The sequence below is a fragment of the Agelaius tricolor genome, unplaced genomic scaffold (genome assembly GCF_023055355.1).
Source record: "Agelaius tricolor isolate 1412-34295 unplaced genomic scaffold, bAgeTri1.0.p SCAF_19, whole genome shotgun sequence".
Lineage (NCBI taxonomy): Eukaryota > Metazoa > Chordata > Aves > Passeriformes > Icteridae > Agelaius > Agelaius tricolor.
In genome coordinates, this window is record NW_027269279.1 from 2,886,602 (window position 1) to 2,906,715 (window position 20,114).

Consider the following 20,114-nt stretch of genomic DNA (forward strand, 5'->3'; position numbering starts at 1 on the left):
CAACAAGTGATTTTAAAAAACCCCACAAAACAGGATACAAAATAGGGCTTAGCACCACGAGGAAGAGGAAGGTCTTGTATTATGTTCTTCAGCACCAGAGACATAAGCTCAGTGGAGCATTCTCAATCTGGCATATCCCATGTACACCAGGCTCTGCTGAGTAATTTCAGAGCTAAAATCTCATGTCTGGGTATCTCTCACACCAAAGGTCATGTCTTCACACTGAGAGAAAGAGAACGTTACCTTCAGCAGGTCTAAGGACCTTTTAAATCCTTAGTGGTTAGGAACTAAGGAAGATTGCTCAGGAATGAAACTGGAGACCTCCTGAACAATGAAGCTTGCAGTTGACTTTGACACTTCTCACGGGCATTCAGGGAGAAGGCAGTTCCCACAGCACATGGCAAAGAAGAACATCCTTACATCCTCCCTGAGTCACACAGTTCGCTCAGGCAGCCACAGCAGAGTACACAGCTGAAAAAGAGACATGCTTCTTGAGTCCTGGACTCCTCTTTCAAGTGCTCCACAGGATTTGTAATCCAGAAGTTTGGTGCACACGCTAAAAACGTTAAAGAAAAACAAGCTAAGATTTCCTCGTTCATTTAAGCAATCCAAAGACCAAGCCTGTGAAGGTGGCACAGCCTGGTGAGGCTCCTGGCCTGTCTGTTACAGTAGAGAGCAAATCACCTAAGCAACACCTCCCTGTTCCTGGACAGGTACATGGGGCAAGGCCCCTGGGAAGCAAACGTGCCTCAACAGGCACAAGATGAGAAGTTCCACCAGTAGCTTACCCTGAAGACTGCAAGGTCACTTTAGCAAGAACATGACACACTGATTTAGACTGTGAACCACAATGCTTGCTACTGAAAAACATGAAAACATGACATGGCAGTTATCTGCTAAGTTATTTTAACCTTTTCAACTTTGGAAGTTAGGAAATGAACCAAAGTCATTTCAGGTTTAAGTCTAAGAATTGATTATCTGTCAAAATATTACAAGGAGCCACACACTGAAGTCACAAGTTCATGGGGAGAATGATACCTGACGAAAAGTCATCACATAAAAGCAAATGTTTCTTCATATCTGAAAGGATCAGTTGGTTTATAGGACCCATGTAAAGAGAGAATAATGGGAAAAACAAGAGAAGCTCTCAAACAGGCAGAAATATGCCAGAATGCAGCTGCTGTCAATGAGAGCACAGCCCCTGACAGGCAATTATTCTTTGATCTATTGGCTGAAGCACTGAACAAACATTCTGAAATTCCACACAGAACCTTGTGCATATCACAACTCTGGTCACAATGACCAGTTGACTTTTATCATCAAGAGCCTTTTCAGGGCAGTGATAGTAAGAACCATTCAGAGTGAGACAGTTTTCCTCCAAGGCGTATAGTCCAGGAAGAGGGAATTTAATCATAAATTCAGTTGCCCTTCCAGCAATGAAACCATTACTTACCAACTCCTGGACACAAAGATGCATCTACATGTGTAATTGCTCACTGATGGGGACAAAAGCTACATTCAGCACTGCAAAACAGATTTTTCTCATCTGTAATTCTAAAGGAATAAGCCAAGTGTTTCAAGTGTGATCCTACAGAAAAAAAATGGAAAAAGCTGACACGAAGGTCTGGCACAAACCTTTTCAGCATCCTCTGTCTGCTCTGTAATTCCTGAATGAGGAGTAGTGGTGACAAATTTAAGGACCTCTTCTAGAGTGTTACTTAATTAAGTGTGAGGTAATTTTCAGATCAAAATATTCAAGGTAAAGTCCATGACCTACAGAAACACGAGCTTTGCCATCAGGTTATTAAACAGATTCTAACTACGGCAAATTAAAACTCAAGAGTTACAAGTCAGAGTCCCAACAATGAAAAAGTCCACCCTAATTTTATGTCACTTTACACACAACTCGAGGTCTAAAACCTAGCTCCAACATTTAATCACAATAACTATCATTTCAAGAGTCAGTCTTTGGATTTCTCTGTCATCTCCCGTTCCACTGTCCAGCATGACAGCTTTGTCTTTGCTTAGGCTTCACCACCAGCAACACAATTACACCACGACAATCCCTGTGCCTAGAGCAGCAGTACAAGTGCTGCACTTGAGTGTGGCCAAGATGCAGTGAGAGGAGGCAAGTCCCAGCCTCGCTCCTCGCTGTGGATACAACAATGCACCGTGATGACAGCTCCAATCCCAGCACAGCCAACGCTTCGGGAGCAAACACACCGAGAATCTTCACCAGAATCCCAGTGCCTACAAAGACACACACATAATCACCTCCTGGTTCTGACTGAGGATTGAAATACATGTTCAGGAGACAGCTTTCCCACTATAAAGCAGGCTTTAGAGCCATTCTGCTGGAAGCACTGGCTGTAAAGCAAACTGAAGCGTGAGCTGGAGCTCGTAAAAGCTTATTCACAGAAAAGGTGCGTATTAAAGCCGACCAGCACAGCACTAAAATGGTCTGCCAAGGCAGAACGCGGTGGAGGTACGGCACGAGAACGGACCCTTTCTGCCCCCTGCAGTTCCCACTGCTCCCTGGATTTTCAAGGCAGGCTTAGGAGGGATAGTAGTTACCATTCTAGAACCAGAACCATTTACATCTGGCTCTCACCAACAGCCAAGGCATTTTTACACCTACCTTCATCTGAGCAGCAGTTAAACTGCCCAGTGCCTTCCATAAAGATCAATTACATATATGGAATGTTTCCTGTGATAAACATATAATGTGACTGTCCTCGATCAGGCAATAAAAAGAACATCACTTGCTAATAAACCTTTAATTTAGCCTCATCATTTCTTTGATTAGGATTAAGAAGAATCTTCACCAATGAATAGGTGCTCTTAAGCAGTCGCAGCTTGCTCCTAAAATATATATACACATATACATAATATATGTGTATGTAAACTATTAAAGGACAAAGGATTGCTTTTGAGTTATATGGACTATCTAGGTAATTTTATTTCTAGTTATTAGACTATAAATACACCACCAAACAGAAAACACCCTTTTCCTAATTTTACATGTAAAACTGTCAGGCATACATATGTACAGGGAATTTCAGTGAATTAAAATTCCATGGAAGAAGGTCTCATGTTCATATACATAAGGAGTGAATAAAGTACCATAAATGTCATTTATAGACTTTCTTCAATCCTTACAAACATAGGGAATTGAATCCCAATTTAGCTACCCAAAATGATCCCCCATACTGATCATGTACACCCACATATTTCAGGTGGGCTGGATTCAGAAACCCAATTGTTTTCATACTGGCAACCTGCTTAAAAAAAAAGCGGGGGGAAAAGCATTTTTAGCATGTACTAGGAAAACTGGTGTTTTTCCTGGGCTGACAGATAATTTTGAAACAATCCTGTTCTGCTTTACGAGCCTGGCTGTGCAAAGAGGAAGTGAGAACAGATTGATTACAATGGAATATTCTGTATTTTCAGCTGTTTTCTTAAGCAATGATGAACACATCCCTGCATTAGATTTCGGAAGGAAAAAGCTGTTGCAGCACACAGGAGGTATGCAGGTTACACAGGATGCTCCATATTTAGAAAAAGGTAATTCTGCTAATGAAATTTTATTTTCATTCTTCCACATAGCACTTGCTTTATATTTGTCTGAGACATCTTCATACCTCACTTGCCATTTTTTTCTTCCACAGCACAGACACTATTTTTTCTCCATTTAAGCTGAAAGCACCATCAACTACATCCCAATTTGTATTTTAACATGCTATAGGCTAAATAAACCCAGATTTTGACTAATATACTCCATAATATTGACCCGTAGGGAATTGTAAGGTATTTAAAACAAGTCTGGCTATACCTTGCAAGGCTATCGAGTAATTAAATCCATTTAAAACGTTTTTCTTCTCAGATTCCATTTTTTCCTCTTTAGGTAAAAAAATTGGGAAACTGGATTATCCTGAGAACATGAACTGAGCACAGAGAAATGGTTTGGCACCTCACCCTTTAAGTCCATCCTTCATGCTCTAGTTCTATTATGAATAATAAGCTGAGCAGCTTAATGCAAAGCACTGGGATCACAAAGTTTTCAATGGGTTGTTCCAACAAAAACACAATCCGTGCTGTCCCAAACCCCAAGTTTTGCTCCGTGTAGCTGCTGCCTTCCCCTCCTGAGCCACCAATGCGACGACTGACAGAAATCTGCCAAGTCACTTTGAAGTAAAAACTAGTTGATTCTAGGGAAAAACAGTAATTAGTTGCACAGTACATAGAGCAGCCCTCCAGAAGCATACATGTGTATAAGGATGTTATTACAGGAGATAGGTGGGGAAAAGCACTCTTCCTGCTTTTTGCCTGGATTACAGGGATTTTTCCCAGGCGCCAACCCCTCCTACCCTTCCCTGTACTCCAGGCTGAGCCAGTTCCTTTCCCCACGCCCCACCAGAGCAGGAATCTCCTTTTCCAAGTGGATTATCAGCACGAGCAGCTTTTTTTTTTTTTTTTTTTAAGGAAAACCACACACATAACCGAGCGAGCCGCAGCCCCCGGCGCCGGGACCCGCTCCCAGCCATTGTGCTCCGCGCAGCCCCCCGGGCTCGGGCGCGGCCCCGCGGGGCTCCACAAAGCTCCGCCACAGGCCGGACGTGCCCGGTGCCCCGGGCCTCCCCTCCCCCCGGTATTCCGGGAAACCTCCGGGAGGAGGAGGAGGAGGAGGAGGAGGAGAAGGAGGAGGAGGAGGAAGCGGCGGCGCTGCGGAACAGCCCCGCTGCGGAAAAGCCGCCGGGGCAGGTGGCAGGGAGGGAGGCCCCGCCGGGGCTGCTTCCCTCCTCCATCCCGGTGCCCCCCCTCGCCATCCCGGAGGCACCGAGCGCTTCCTCTTCCCTCCCCCCAGGACCGCGTGCGGGAGCTCGGGCCCACCTGCCCCGTGGGGAGGGAAGGAGGGAGGGCTACAGGGGGACCGGACCCGTCCCCTCCCCGAGGCGGCGGCGGGTGGGTCGGGGAGGGAGGGAAGGAGGGAGGGAAGGGAAGGGAAGGGGGGTGGATGCGAGCCGCCCCCGGTACCTTGCGCTTCCTGGTCTCGGCCGAGCCGCTCCACACGAAGCACTGGTAAATCGCCCGCAGGTTCTGCTTCCAGTTCTCCACCTTGAAGCCGGTCACATGGCAGCACCCGGCCGCCGGCGGACTCATGTCAGACCCCCCCACATCAATCCGCCCGCACACGGGCCGGGCCGGCGGGCAGCGAGCCGGCCCCTTCCCCCGCCCCGCAGCACCGACACGGGCCGGGGCCCCCCCGCCCTCAGGGGCTCCGGCCCCTCACGCCGCCGCCGCCGGGGAGCCGCTGGCACATAGAGCCGGGGCTCCGCCACGGCCCCCCGGCTCCGAACAAAGCGCGGCGGGCGGGCAGCGCGCACTCCCTCCCGCCCTTCTCCCGCACACACAAAGATGGGGCGCTCTGAGGCGAGGAGAAGGAGGAGGCGGCGGCTGTAGCGGCCGCTGCCGCCCCCGGAGTGGCCGCCGCTCCCTTCTACCTCATAGAGGCCGCTGTAGAAGCGGCGGGCGGAGGGGAAGGGAGGGGATGGGGGCGCTGGCGGCGACGACCCCGGCCGCGGTGAGAGCGGGCGTGTGTGGGGAAGGGGGCGAGTCCCCGCCCGCCGCCGCTCCGGCTTCCCCCGCCGGCGCCCGCACGGCTCTTGTCCCTTTAAACCGCCCCCCCGCCTCCTTCGCCGGCTCCTTCCTCCTCCGCCTCGCCCGCGCCCCCCCCGCCCGCCGCGAGCAATGGTCCGAGCCGCTCACTCAACCCAGCCCGCCCGGCCCGGAGTGGGATAGACCAACGGGGAAGGTGCGGGAGGAGCGCCCCCTCTGCCCCGCCGCCCGCGAGGGTGGGAGCGGCGGGGGGAAGGAGCGCGACGATTGGTCCGTCCGCCTGTCAATCTACTCATTTCTAGCGTCTCATTGGTTCCTTTCCCTTTCTTCTCTCCCCCTCCACCCTTCCTACCTAGCATTTCCCCCGCCGGAAAAAGGCGGGACATCCCGGACGATTAACAGCTCATCTGACCAACGGACATAAAGGGTGGGGTCTATGTGTTGGGAGCGGCAGTATGATTGGTTGGGATGGACGTCAGTCACGCTGCAAGCGGAGAGCGGATTGGCTGCGTCCGCGAGGGGGGCGGTCCATACCAGAACGGCCTGCGCTGCTGTCACATCCGCTGGTCCCGCTCTCGCCGTTCCCTCAGTGGCTTCCTGAGGGGAGCGGGGTCTCCTGAGGGGAGAGCGATCCCCGGGCTCCTGGGAGGGCTCCGCGCCACGCTCCGACCGGCTCCCAGGACCATATATGGCCCCTCCATACCGCCAGCCTGCGTCCTGGTGTTCCACAGGGAAGAAACAAAAGCGGTGTATAACCAGAACTGGTGTTATTTCAGCTTTTTCCTATACAAGGAAATGGGAGGACAGTGAAAAATGTTGGGATCTGTACATAGTTTTCAGCTCGTATGCCACACACACTATAGGGTTACATAATGGAGTGAGGCAGGGGGGAAAGGATGGGAATTATGCCGTGGTTTCTCAAGAGTGAGAGTGGAGGCTTTGCAGAGGCTTCTTAGACAATCACTGCAAACGCTGTGCAACAAGGAAATAAGTGGCAAAGTGCCACCACGTTATTTCACCAATCCCATTTTTCAGTGCATGCTAATCCCATTCCTCAGAAGCTGCAACCTTGAAATCTTCACCTTGCAGATCCCCACATAGCGTCCAGTTTCCTGACCTGCTGCTGCAGCTTGCCAGAAATAAATACAAAAATTTGTGACAGTCACCTGAGGACTTTCCGTTTCCTCCAGAGGTGCTGCTGGTTTAAAAAGAAAGCAAGGTAAATAGTAGGAAGCTTGGTTTATGATCTGTACGTAGCTAGAAGGTTTGGTGGCAAAGCAGGGCTGAGCAAAGAGCTGGGTTTGTGCCCCCAGGCTGAGGCAGCAGCAGGACACGCTGTCCCTCTGCGTGGGACACCTGTAATTGCTGCTCCTCGTGGCTCACACTACTTATTAGCCTCTCCCAGAAATCCCTCTTCCACCCAGTCTGGGGATTATACTCCAGTGATAAACCTGGAATTGCCCCACAGGTGGAAAAATAAAGGTGCCAAGAGCCAGGAGAGGACCCGATTATCCCGCTGTGTACACAAATTGCACTGAATGTTTCAGAAGATTATGAGTGGAATGTGGAGGGAGGCTGTACCCTCTCTTTGACCCTGTGTAATCATTAGACCTATTAAGTCATCACAGTGCAGCCTACAGCTCCTTGGAATGGGAACAGCAATTGGTGCTGCACGTCCTTCCCGTGTTAACCCAACTTCCAGGAGAATTAACCAGTTTTCAAAAGCAGGAGTCAGAGCCAGGCCCCTTCCCTGAGAAAACCACCCTCAGAAAAGAGGGAAGTTAAGGATTACCAGCTCAAGGTGCATAGAAGGGAACAGGATGGGTGATTAGTGTCCTAACAGCATCTAATAATTATTCTCTGAATATTTCCAATTAAACAAAGCCTCCGATACTGCTACAGTCTAAATACAAGCAGAAAGTTATTCTTATTCTGCACCAACCTACTGTTACTAATCTGGGGCTTTTCTCCATGGCTACCACATCAAAACAGGAGATAAAGATAAAAGAGAGAATTTCTGCCAATGAAATTTAAGTCCATCTCACTGAAAAAACAGGATACCAAAGAGACAATACATATGTTCAAGGTCCTACAGACTCTGAAATTTTCACAGAGATTTCTCTGCCACTCTGTCTTGCAGAGTCCCTGTGTTTACTCCCTTTAGGGTGTGCTGTCTTATGCAGAAATAACAAGAATTGTGAGTTTAAATACAATTGCTTTAAGAAACACATATTTTAGTGGTTCTCTTTCAAAGAGAGAACCTTTGAAAAAATACTGATCTTTCTCTGGCCACTTCCAGAACAATTAGCACAGTTACCTACTCTTGTCCTGGAGGTTTCTGACCCTGCTGAGGGTGTGAGGAGCATCCTCTGAGCCACAAAGGACCCACATGGAGGATCCCACATGGAGGACACCCATCCTGGACCCCACCTGGTGAGAGCCACTGTAACTTCCCAAAGGCAGCAATGTAGAAATTTAAAGATCAACTCTTAGGGGACATTTCCAAAGTGTAGGTGTTACCTTTCAAACTTAAAGCTCCCCCAGGGTTCCCTTGGCACCTTATCTCCATAAAAGGGGTTTACTTATGCTAGAAATTCAACTTGGGCTTCTTGTGGTAAATTGGAACCAGAGTAAAAATCCACTTAGGAACAGTGTAGAAAACAGTGGCTTTTGAGATTTTTTTGAGGCCAGCTCCTGATTTGGGGGGCTTGAGGCAAAACTCTACACATGTCATTAAACCCTTTGCTTTCTGTCCTGTGAAGACACCAGAATCTTTCCTATGAAGTGTAAAAACTTCCAACTGTACAAACACTTCTTGCTTGTTGCAGCCCACACACTAAAGGCGACACAACAGCACAGAGCAGCAGCCAAAACAAAACAGGAGTGGAAAACAGTGACAACATTTTGTCAGGTAGTAATTGTCAAATCAGGGCCTGCTTGCTGCACACACACACACACACACACACAAGTTTACAAGTTTGCTGTAGTTTAATTCACTCTTGGGCATAGCTTGGGAATGTTTCTAGAAAAAAACCTTTTGGTGCAGCAGATAGCTTGGGAAAGGATTTGCCTCTGGGGGGAAGAAGCAGTTTCATTCTCTCCTGTGTCTCTTAGAAGAATTTTTAATTTTAAAGCATTGATGATTATGCTAATTAGTGCTTACCCTCAAATGCCAGTGGAATATAAATGTTGATAGTAGCTAAAACACACTGCAAATGTGCAGCAAAGTCTTCCTCCAGAGAGGCATCTGCGTTCCATGATAGCTCAGCTGGGGAGAAGCAGCATTCTTCACATGGAGGAGCAGAGTAACTGCCTCTTCTATCCATGTCATCCCAAGGTGGCACTTCTAGGCTCCTCTAGATAGCCATGAATCAGCTGTCACCTCATCACCTGGGCATGCTCTGCCATGATATGTGTTAAAATGTCCAGTTTCATTCTTAGGTAAACAGGAACCTTTCCCTTTGTCCAGGTGTGTGAGCAGCATCAAGGATTTGGGTAGGATTCCTCCCATAACCCTGGATTACAAGTGGAGCTGGCCTAAGTTTGGACCTGCAAGAGGCTGAAGGCCCTGGCTCCACAAGTGGAATTGAAAGGGGGTGTTCAGGAGCTTTGCTCCTGCAAGCACAAAGGCTCTCCATGCTAATAACCAGTACAGAATATGGGAAGATTCCTTAGTACCTCTCCTGCTTTTTTTCAGGCACTCTAAAAATACAAGTTCTTCCACATTCTAAAAGGAAAGAACTTACAGAACTACTATGCTTACCTAAACACACACAGAAAAATATTTCAAAGCCTAAAAATAACACTATTACCTCTTAAAAATTACCCTATTTTTAATCTTCAGGATTTTTTTTTCCCCTGAGCTCAACTCTTTTGTCATCCAAGCATTGTAAACTTCCATGCAAGTAGGACTGCCATTGCTTAATCCACAGGCTTTAAAGCAGATGAGGCTGAATGTCTGGCTGCAGGGCTAAAAGCTCTGGAGATACCAGAGGCAGAATCCATTGTGTGATTCTGCCTGAAGCTGATTGCTTCTGAATCCCTGTGAAGTTCAGCTGAGTTACCTCAGACACCTGAAGGTTTGTAGGGGAACACTGGTACCTGTCATTTATCTTGGGGAAGGAATACTGACCTTGCTACAAAACCAAAGGGGTTGGAAAGTCCCAGCTATGCCAGCTTCTCTAAAAAGCCTGGTTTTCATCCCAGTCCATCGGTAATGGCACCTGGTAGGTGCCAGAGCAGAGATTTCCACATGGCTCAGTCTTAGCTTAGGACACAGTGGTTTCTTGAATCCACAACATTCCATGATAAAGGATTGGTTCAGCTGAGCAGATCCTGCCAGAAGGATGATTGTCAGTCCCAGGGCTGCACAGACAGGTGGATTTCAGTGGTTAAAGCTGACTTTGGATTCATGGCCCCCGTATAGCAAATTTAAAGGTACTGACTCTAAAATTCCTTGTCTTTGAGATCTTTTGCAGACCTCTTCAAAGCAGTGCACAAGACTCCAAGGATTCATGGCCTGTGGATTGAAAATAGTCCTAGAAAAACACAATGCCTCTGCTTATTTTTCTGCAGATCCCTCGTTAGATTTCCCGTCAGCGCTGTCAGAGGGTGAAATCTTGGCCCCAGCTGAACTCAACAGGAATTTTGCCACCGACTTGAATGGAGCTAAAATGTCATTCCTGCTATTTGTCAAAGCAATTACATCCAGACAATACTTTTAACATCTGGCTTCAAGTGAACACACAGAGCAGTTCACTCCCTCAGCCTCTGAAGACAACACAGGACATTGGCTATCTCCATAAGAAATGAAACATTTGTCCTTGGCAAGCTGCTTGTAATGAAGAGGGGATCCATCCAGTGACATCCAGGAACCAAGTCCCTGTTCCTCAGCCTATAGTTATTGGCAATAGCATCAATAGATTTTCTGTCACTTTCTGGGAAGAATGTCAAAAGCACCCATGTACTGTTGCAAGTCATTCTCTTGTAAAAACTTTGTTTAGAACAGCAGATCTGGCCTCATCTGTGGTTTCTCACAGACAAGGGGGGTTTTCACCCAGTTCATCTCCTGTTTCCCAAGGCACTGGAAGGTCCCTTCATAGGTCAGGGAGCAGCATTTCTATCTAAACCTTTCTCTGAGTATGGTGGTCAAAGGTAAGGCTGAAGGACAACTGATTATAGGAGAAAAAATGGTGTGAGCTCATTTCATTTTCTAAAAACCCACCTGAGACAAGGCAATATTGATTTATTGCAAAATATAAAGGTTAGGTCAACCTCAAGTGGGGCACACCTTCTCCTGGTAGGAAAAAATGAAATCTTATATATAGGATTACTTGATCAGTGGTGATTAGAAAAATTTATTTGAATGGGAAGAATCACAGGATCATAGAATGATTTTGCTTGGAAGAGATACTGAAGATAATCCAGTTCCAGCCCCATGCTGTGGTCAAGGACACTTTTCACTAGAACAGGTGGCTTCAAGCCCCGTCCAACCTGGCCTTGAACACTTCAGAGATGGGGCATCCACAGCTTCTCTGAGTCACTGGATGATGTCTGGAAGAACAGAGATGTACAAAGAGAGGGGTTTTTATGCATCAGGTAGGCAGGGATCTGTTCCCAGCTGGTGAGCTGCTGTACTGCTCACCTGTGCAAAACCAGCTTCCCTTGGTCTCCTTCCATCCCCTGGGATGCAAAGCCAAACTCAGTCACCAGCATCTGATGAGCCTTAATTCCCAGCACTTAAATAATTAGCTTCTCAAATGTACAAAAACAACTCTCATTTTCTGGATTAATGAGGGGAGCTGGGTTCCACTGAGCACAGCTATTATGGAGCTGCTAATGCAGGGTTGGATTCCATGGCTGCCACTGAGCACGGAGCCCTGGGACAGCAGGAACACGGGGAGAGCAACGCTGCAGGGCAAAGTGGGAGCCAGCAGGGGAAACCCTGGCACTGCTTGGTGGGTTTATGCAGGGAGGGTTTGATTTCTGGGTCTGCTGAGTCTCCTCGTTGATGATGATGCCACATAACCCAGATGAAGGCTGAAGCTCAGGCAGATGCCGAGGGTGGGGAGTTTGCTTTAATCACAGGTCAGGTAAAGGCAGTTTCTGAAGCTGGGTAACAAAAATGTGACACAAACAGAAACCTAAATCTTAGGATGTCACACAGCAGCTTCTGCCCAGTTTCTGTAGCCAGAGCAGTAGGGAATGGTGAGGAGCTGGAAGGCTACAGTGGAACTGGAATATTCTTGTCCTCTGTGTTCATTTGGCTGAGAAGTTGGTAGGAAACTGGTTACAAAAAGTCAATCTTGCCTCATTTTGGCAGGTACAGGCATCTAAACTCATCAAAACAGACTTCTGTTCTCTCTTTGGGATCTTGGCACAGGGCTGGCGAGTTTGTTTTTCCCAAATGGAAGGAGAGGGAACTGAGGAAATGCCAGCCTGCAAAGGCTGCCTTGCTCTGCCCTGGGAGGTTTAAACTGGGGCCACATGACATGGACAGCTCAACACTGTTGGGACTGTTCCCTTCCTCTCTCTGTGTCCCTGCTTCCCTGCCTTGTACATGGAATAAGGAGGAGAGAAAAATTGCAAAATCAGGGAATTTGAGATGCAACTGCAGCCACTCAACAAAGTCATGCAGCTTCTCAGAGAACTGGAGATCAAAAGGCCTGGAGTGTTGATTTCCTCAAATTCTTAAGCCATCAAAGAGCCCTTCAGTACATGTCATTCTCCCCCACCCATTAGTACATCCCAGTTAGTGGTCATGCAGCCCTGGATGTGGATTTGGGGCTAAATATCTTCTCACACTGAAGATCTCCTCCAACAACATGGCCTCAAGCACATAACATCTGTCACATTTGCAAACCAAACCAAACCAAAACTTTTGACCTCTGTAAGACAAGTCTGAAATTGCAGTGGAAGCCCTGGGTTAATCAAGAACCTTGGTGAAGATATAGCAGGAGTTGAGAGGTTAACAGGGAAATTCATGGAACTGAGATGGTTTATGCAGAAAAGTTCCTGCTGCATTCAGTGCCAGGCACCAGGGACACCAGGGACCTGCAGGTGCTCAAGAATCTCAGCACCTTCCCCAAGCAGGAGCACTTCCCTGGAGGTGGCCATTCAAAATTAAGCTCCTTTGAAAATGCATGGATGCTGCCTCTCATGTCAGGGCTTGTTGGACCACTGACTCCAGAGGAGTAATTTAGCTGAAGCAATCAGGAAATAATTATTACAGTGGAGAGTTAAAAGACAGTAATTAAACTGTATAAATAAATAACTGAAGTGACTAAAAAAGTCCACCCAAAGCCTACTTTTGGAGCACTATTTAATGTAAATGAATCACTTAGTGGACAATACAACAATCATCTGTTCAGCTTCTCTTCATTATCAAAAACAATACAGAAGGATTGGCAGGGAATAGCCATGTGCCAGAGGGAGCCCTTTAGGAAATACCACAGAATCTGGACTGGCTTTTGTCTGTTCTTCTATTGTGTTCTGACAATGCTCTGCTAATGAATGTCCAACGTCATTTCAGTTGTCTTTTTTTTTTTTTTTTTCCCCCAAAACCAGATCAGTGGCAATCTTGGCCTTCTAGGGTTGCTTGTTCCTGTTGGGAAGACTTCCACACATTATGTATCAGTTCAGCCAAGGTCCAAGAGGCTGAGGATGTGTTGTCTCAGGCCCTCTGGGAAATCCCACTGTAGCTGATGAGACAAAATCCTTTGATTTGGGCAAAAATCCACCAAGTTTTAAAGAAATCATCACATATCTCTGAAAGATGCAGTATTTCAGTGAGTTGTATACTCAGTAAATTTGTCTTTTGTTACTCTATTTGAAAGGACAATAATCTCATTCTGAGAAACAAGCTGCTTTTCCATAGGGAGTATTTGCACTGATCATTCCCAGCATTATCATGGGAGTTATCTGCAGGAAGCTGCAGGCTAAAGGGAATCCCCAGCAGGAATCTGGGGAGCTAAACCCAGCAGACAGACACCCATGCTAGAACAAACATAGGTAAGACAACACCAAGCACTAAAATGGTGTCACTATGTCTCAGAATTGATAATCCACTGACATTCCCATCTCTGAGGAGTTGCTGGTTTGGAATAGCTCCAAGTTCCCACCTGAGGGTGCAGCAGGTACCCAGAGGGGTTCTCTTTTCTGACCTGGCTCTTTGGCTCACTCCTGCATTGCTGCTGCAACTTTCAGCTCCTGCAGCGCTGCTGGTTGGACTCTGAGGAGCCCTGCAGTGCAAAATCACTGTGACAGTCTGACTTAAGAAAAAAGGACAACAGTGATACACTTAAGAAAATAAATAGGCTTTTCTGCTGAGAAAATGCACGTGGAATAGAACCCAGATTTCACTTTTCAATGCTGTCTCTGAGGCTGTTTTATTTTGTATTAAAGAAAATCTGAGGCTCTGCAGCAAATTTCTGCAGCCAGGGTTTTCTGTCAAATCCAGTGACAATGGAGGATGTGGGTTTCTTGTTAAAGCTATCTAGAATTTGAGATAGAAATGCACACTTCATAAAATCTTGCTCTGAGCTCAGTCTTCCAAATAAAGCAGAGATGGCATCAAACCCTCCAGGGCCTTATGCCTGCAAAATCCCCACCAAGTTGACTGCAAGCTTGGTGAGCAATTTGGGAGTTTTACTCACAGCATGAACTCAGAATGCCACTGAAGGTGGGACCTGAGGGTTGACAGCCCCTCTGGGGGCTATTTCTGCTATTCCTATTTCCAGCTTCTCCTTGGCCTTCAGCTGGAGATCACTGGGGCTGCAGGATGGGTGGCACATCTCCCCGTGTCACCACAATGCTCGGAATAGCAGCAGAACCTGAAATGATTGCTGGCTTGGATTGGGGATGCACAGCCCAGCTGCCACCTCGGGGCAGGACTGGCACCTCTGACAGCGAGCTGGGCCAGCAAGAGCCAAAATCCACCCTCCTGGAACTGCTGCACTCCTTGGGAGGCACCAGTAGTGTTACAGCCACCTCCAGACTTACAGATCTTGGGACCTGCGAGGCCAAGCTGCCAGGTGGTTACAGCACCCTAAAACTGCAATCCTGAGGGCTGCCCTTTCACTAAAATAATCTGTCACTGGGCTTGGGCAGAGGAGGAAAACTGCTGAGCTTCTGATAAACAGTAGTTCATTTTGCAAGATCGTTGCCACCATTTGCACTAATTGACACTTTTTTTATAGTAATCTCTGTTAAAACACAGAATTTATCAAGTATGCTTTTGGTAGGAAAAGAAAAGCTGATTTTGTTAATGCTCAGTATATTAAAGGCATCATCCTTATTTTGGGAGAAAGAAAACCCAAAATAACTACCCTCCCTTGTTTAATAAACTTCCCCTAAAATATATTTTAAAAAATTTATTCAGTAAAGTTCTGTTCCTCCCTGCTCTGGTTAAGAATTCTTTTTGTTAGTCCCTCGAGTGGATGCTTAAGTCAGGTCTCGCTGTAATTACACACCTCGCAGCAGTGCGGGAGACTTAATTAAGAGAGTCACTGGAGGTGTGTTGTCAGACAGACACAACCCAGGGCCGCTGGAGGAGGCACCAGCATCCAGCTGCAATGGGCATGTTGGGGAAGAAAATTCAAGTTTGCAGAAGATTTTGAGATCCTACTAAAAAAAAAAAAAAAAAGAAAAAGAAAAGAAAAAAAAAAAAAAAAAGCAGCGTGGACACACCCAGCAGCCTCTGTTCAAAGCCCCTCAACTCCATCATCAGGGAGTCTGTGGTTTTAAAAATCTCTCTGTACTCACCAGGAGACGCTCTGCCACACGGCAAGATTTCAGATTCTCTCCTCCCCTCCTCCCAAAAGTGTGACTCACCAGTTTCAAATGGTGACATTTCATTCCCAAACTATTCCGGGAGCAGCTGGCTCCATAGCACATGGGGATGTGGGGAGAAGGGAGGAGGGAAGGAAGAGCCAGCTTGCACAGTGCAAACCACTCATTCTCTCCCCCACACAGGTATGTTGCTTTTACATCTCAGAACCACGTAATTTGGGACACGCTGGCAAATTCCATCGGAGGAAAACAATAAAACAAGCACATTTCAGGGGGAAAACAACAAAAAAAATCTGCACGCGCCAGTGATGCAATTCCTGGGTCACCAAACCCCTTCCCTGTCAGGCAGGAGGGACTGGGAGAGGGGTTTGCTCTCCAGATGGGAGATGTGAGGAAATGCCCTGTCCCCCCTTCTCACTGGGTGAATTTCTGTGTGATCAGGGTCAGGCTTTAGTCAGCATCAATATCTTAATAACGATGAACAAATGCATGTGCAGTGGGACGCTAACAGGGGAATGGCACAGAAATCCGTGTCAGCCCCGGTCCCCAGAGGAGTTTTGTGTCCCACTGCAGTTCGGCATCGCTGTGTCCCTGCTGTGGGGACATCGCTGCCATGAGCGCAACGTCCTGCATGTGAGGAGTGAGGTGCTGCGGGCACACACAGGATTCTGCAGGCACAGAACCCCGGGAAATTCCGAGCGGGGAGGGACCCACAGGGATCACCGAGCCCGACTCGGACGTGATCGGCCCAGCCGGGGATCGAACCCTCCACCTTGGCGTTGGCAGCAGCGGCCGGGGCGGTGCTGGGGGCAAGAGCGAGGTCTGGGGCTGTGACTGAGCGTGGCTGTGGGGTCAGAGCTGGCACCCAGCCCCAGCCCCATCTCCAGCCCAGCCCCAGCCTCAGCCTCAGCCCCAGCCCCAGCCCATTCATCGACGTTCGCCAAAGCGGGGAGGGAGCTGTGCGCGATGGGACCCGCCGGCAGAGCCGGGGTGCCCGCGGGCACTGGCACAGCCGCCTGGCACCGAGGCACTGGCGACACCACTGGGGCTGCAGGGACCGTCCCCAGGGAGGCGACAGCCCCAGGGAGACGTGGCGGGGGCCCAGCCGCTGGTTCTCCCCGTGTGTGCCGGATTGGAACAGGCTGTCACAGCCCAGCCCAGCCCCGTGCATGTCTGCACAGGAAATGTTTGATTACAGCTTCATTCATCCCCTCGGCTGCCGTTGGAAAAGGGGACGCTGTTCCTGTGGCTTTCTCTGCCCGGCAGCAGCCTGGGACCTTGTGCTGCCCAGATCCAAGCCTAATTCCTATTTTTTCCTTGGGGGAGCCCCACTGAAAGCAGCGCTCATTCACGAAGAGGAGCTGCTCGCTGCTCGATCCAGGCATGCAGCAGCAATGACCTTGGCTAGGTAACCATCTCCTGAATACAAAAATGGATATAAAAGCAGCAATCACCTTTTTAAAAAACACCCAGTTTTCTGCTAAGGTAGGGAAAGGCAGTGGTTTGTTAAATAAATGCGTCTGTCAGGGCTGGATTTCTTTCCCAGCTTCCCTAAATGCCCTTCACCAGCAGAGAGGGGGAGGGGACCTGCTCTTTGAAGCCTTTTCCTTATGGGAATAGAAAACACGGAAAGAATTCAATTCTCTGCCACAGCCCAGCAGCGCTGATCCACACTTCAAACCCCAAAGCCCGGGAGCCCGGCGGGCTGGTGGGTGCTTGGAGCCTGCAGTACCACAGATTAGCCTTGTTCGATATCCAGCATCATTAAGTGTCCCCCGTGGTGTTAAAGGCAGAAAAAGGGGCAGGAATGGAGACTGGGGAAGAAAAAATTAGGAAATTCTGTGCAGAAAGAACTGCGGTTATCCAAATCTTTGATCAAAGCACCATCTAGTGAAGAACAGGCTCCTTGCAGCTGGCAGCGCTCTGGGCAGCTGCACCAACATTTGCCTTTCACCACAAGTTTGCTGCTAAAAAACCCCAAAATCACCCAAATATGAACAGCTCGTGCTGGATCCGAACGATCAGGAACATGCCCCAAAAATTGCTGCTCTCTCCTTAAATCTTTCTGAGTGGAAACGCGTTCCTGTGCTCCCCTGATCTCCCACCAGAGAACCTCAGCCCCCTGAATCCTGCAGGGAACGAGGCACCACAGGAAGAGAAGGATTTCCATGTTGTAGTTTGGGAGCTAAGGAAAAGAAAAGGTAAGGGAGCGGTCCAAGGTCGTGCAGGAAGCCAGAGGCAGATCCGGGAATAGAGATCAGCCACCCTGGACCCAGGGATGCCTGAACAATAGCACAGCCTCTCCCTCTGCTGTCATTTAACTCCTTCCTGACCCACCCAAACCCAGACAGGGGTGGGCTCTCCTCTCCTCTGCAGATGTGTCTGCACCTTTACAGCTCTTGGGGGGCCCAACCCTCAGCCTGGTCCTGCTTTCCCTCCTCCAAACCAAGTAAAGGCAGCAGGGAAGGGCAGGGCTGGGTGAGAGCAGTGAAGCTGCAGGTAGGAAATACTTCTGTACAGCTGGCCTGTAGGTTCTCTCATCAATTAAAACAACCACAATTAGCATCTATTTATGGAAATGGTGCCTCAGCTTTGCCATTTCTGTGTGTGACAGAACATCACTCTCTCCCCTGGAAGCATTCAGCTCCATTAAAGTGGCTGTGGAGTGTGGGGATCTGCAGGAGGAGAGGAGATTGCTGCCTCTCCCTCTTCCCCAGCTCTTGGGTTATCTGCAAGGATTGGGGATTTGCAGCACGATCACACATCAGAAATGCAGTTTCACTAAGTCTACACTGTTCTCACACTGAGCTTGGAAATGCTGCAGTGCAGGCTCTGGAGGAGACAGTAATTACAAACAAACCTTATAGAAAATAGCTGGGAAAGAAAAATAATACTCAGGTGGTGGAAAAAAACTGAACTGAACCTGCAGCAAAATTCTCCCAGAGACAAGAGCTGAGAGAAATAGTGACCAAGTACCCAGAAAGTTCTCTGAAAGGAGTTTGATGTCCTTGAGTCAGAGCCCAGGTCCAAACCAGAACTACAACTGAGGCAAAAGTTAAGAACATTTTCTTGGGTCACTGTCTGAAAGGGACACAGACAAATCTGCAAACAGCTGCAGGGGCAAAGAACTGGAAAAGCCCTGAGAAGCCCTTATTTGTCTGTTTTCCATCCTAGGTCTGCTTTCCCCCCCCCCCCCTACCACCCCAGAATGTTTTCATTGACTCCAGTGTGGGAGCAGGGAGGGGAGGATGAGAGTCTGCACCCTTCTATGAGAGGCTGAGACAAGAAAATCTTTAATCCTGCCACAGCCCTTGGAACATTTACATCTCCCAGCCACAGGCATTGTGAAACTGGGAACTCTCAGTTCAAGCTAGTTCAAGGATGTTTTCCCTGGGGAAGGGTTTTGTTACCCTGTGGGGATTTCTGCCCAGATCTTTGCTCTTAGGGTAAGCAACCAAAGCTTTTCTTACAGAAAGAAGCTGCATCTTATACTCCTGGAAAAAGAAAAAAATGACAAATAAGAGCCCACAGGAACTAGGGCACAAAATTGCTGCCCTAGAGATTAGGGTTAAAAGGCTGCAGATCTGCATTCAGTGATTGCAGATGTCACCAAACACAAGTGCAAACTCAAATCCTTGAGTTTGGAGATTTTTTCTTTTCTCCCCGTCAAGAATGAGCTCCTGCACTGCAAGAGGGCAGCAACAGAACAGCAGGATGTTTGTCAAGGAAGTGTTAACATGCTAAAAGGATTCCAGCCCTCTGCAGTTGTGGCCTGACAAAATGAGAAAGGAAAGAGATTTGAGTGCAAATAAAACCAACAAGCATAGTTTTACATGATGCCAACATTTACCGGTTGGGGCTTGCCCAGTCTGCAAACCAGTCCTAGATTTGGGGGAGAGTCTTCACTGGTGGTTCTGAGAACAAAGACATGTTGACATCAGTAAATCTTCTAATCCCAGTGCATGATGTGTCAATGAGCAGCTTTAAATCAGAGGTGATTTTCTTGCTAATTACATTATATTAACCTAAGGAAATTGAATCCCAGTCAAAGCAACAAAGTCAACCTTTACTCCACTGACTTTGCAGCTGCAGCTCCAATCTGAGCTTTTGCTGTGGGACTTGGTTTCAATCAGCTCTGCCAGCACCTGCCAGCCTGGGAGAGAGCATTTGAGCAGGTTCCTGTTCCAATAAGCACCTGGGAGATGCCAGGGAAATGAGCAGAGCAGCCTGGGCACAGCTCTCAGGTCACTGCTGTGCTGTGCATGAAGCTCCAGCTCTTGCTGCCCCACCTGGGTGGGCAAGAAGGACTGAAATGGCTTTTTCCAGCTCTGAACCAACTACAGCTCCCAGTAAGGCTGCCATGGCATAAACTACCTTCTTCTGGGGTTTATTTTTCGATTTAATTTGTGTAAATAAAATGATTGATTCTTCCATATCATTACATATTGTCCCTGAAGTCAAAAAAGTGCATTATCATCCTTCCTTTCAGACAGAATTTTTTAGGAAGATTTTGAATTATTTTCTCATTTTTTCCCTGAAATATTGATCCCTTACTAATCATGAACCAGCATTGAAGCTTTGAATTAATTTCAGTGTTTTCCCTATTAGAAGAGATGAGCAGAAAAAACTTACCATAAAAATGGATGATAAAACCACCTTTCAAAGAACTGCTGCAAAAACCCTGTCCTTTATCTCTCTGCTGAGCACAG

At 47.9% G+C, this 20,114-nt stretch overlaps 1 protein-coding gene across 2 annotated transcripts in view; it reads right to left on the bottom strand.

The window, feature by feature from the left end:
- The window catches only part of USP22 (ubiquitin specific peptidase 22), an 88,838-nt gene extending 83,074 nt beyond the window's left edge, over positions 1-5,764 (bottom strand). Inside the window, exon 1 of one of the 2 annotated variants that reach the window (XM_071443871.1) lies at positions 5,035-5,764. In XM_071443871.1, coding sequence (XP_071299972.1) covers positions 5,035-5,160 — 126 coding nt within the window. In that variant the 5' untranslated portion in view covers positions 5,161-5,764. The remainder of the gene's footprint in view (positions 1-5,034) is intronic. The other variant, XM_071443870.1, reaches the window with a different exon arrangement.
- Between the last annotated feature and the right edge of the window lie 14,350 nt (positions 5,765-20,114).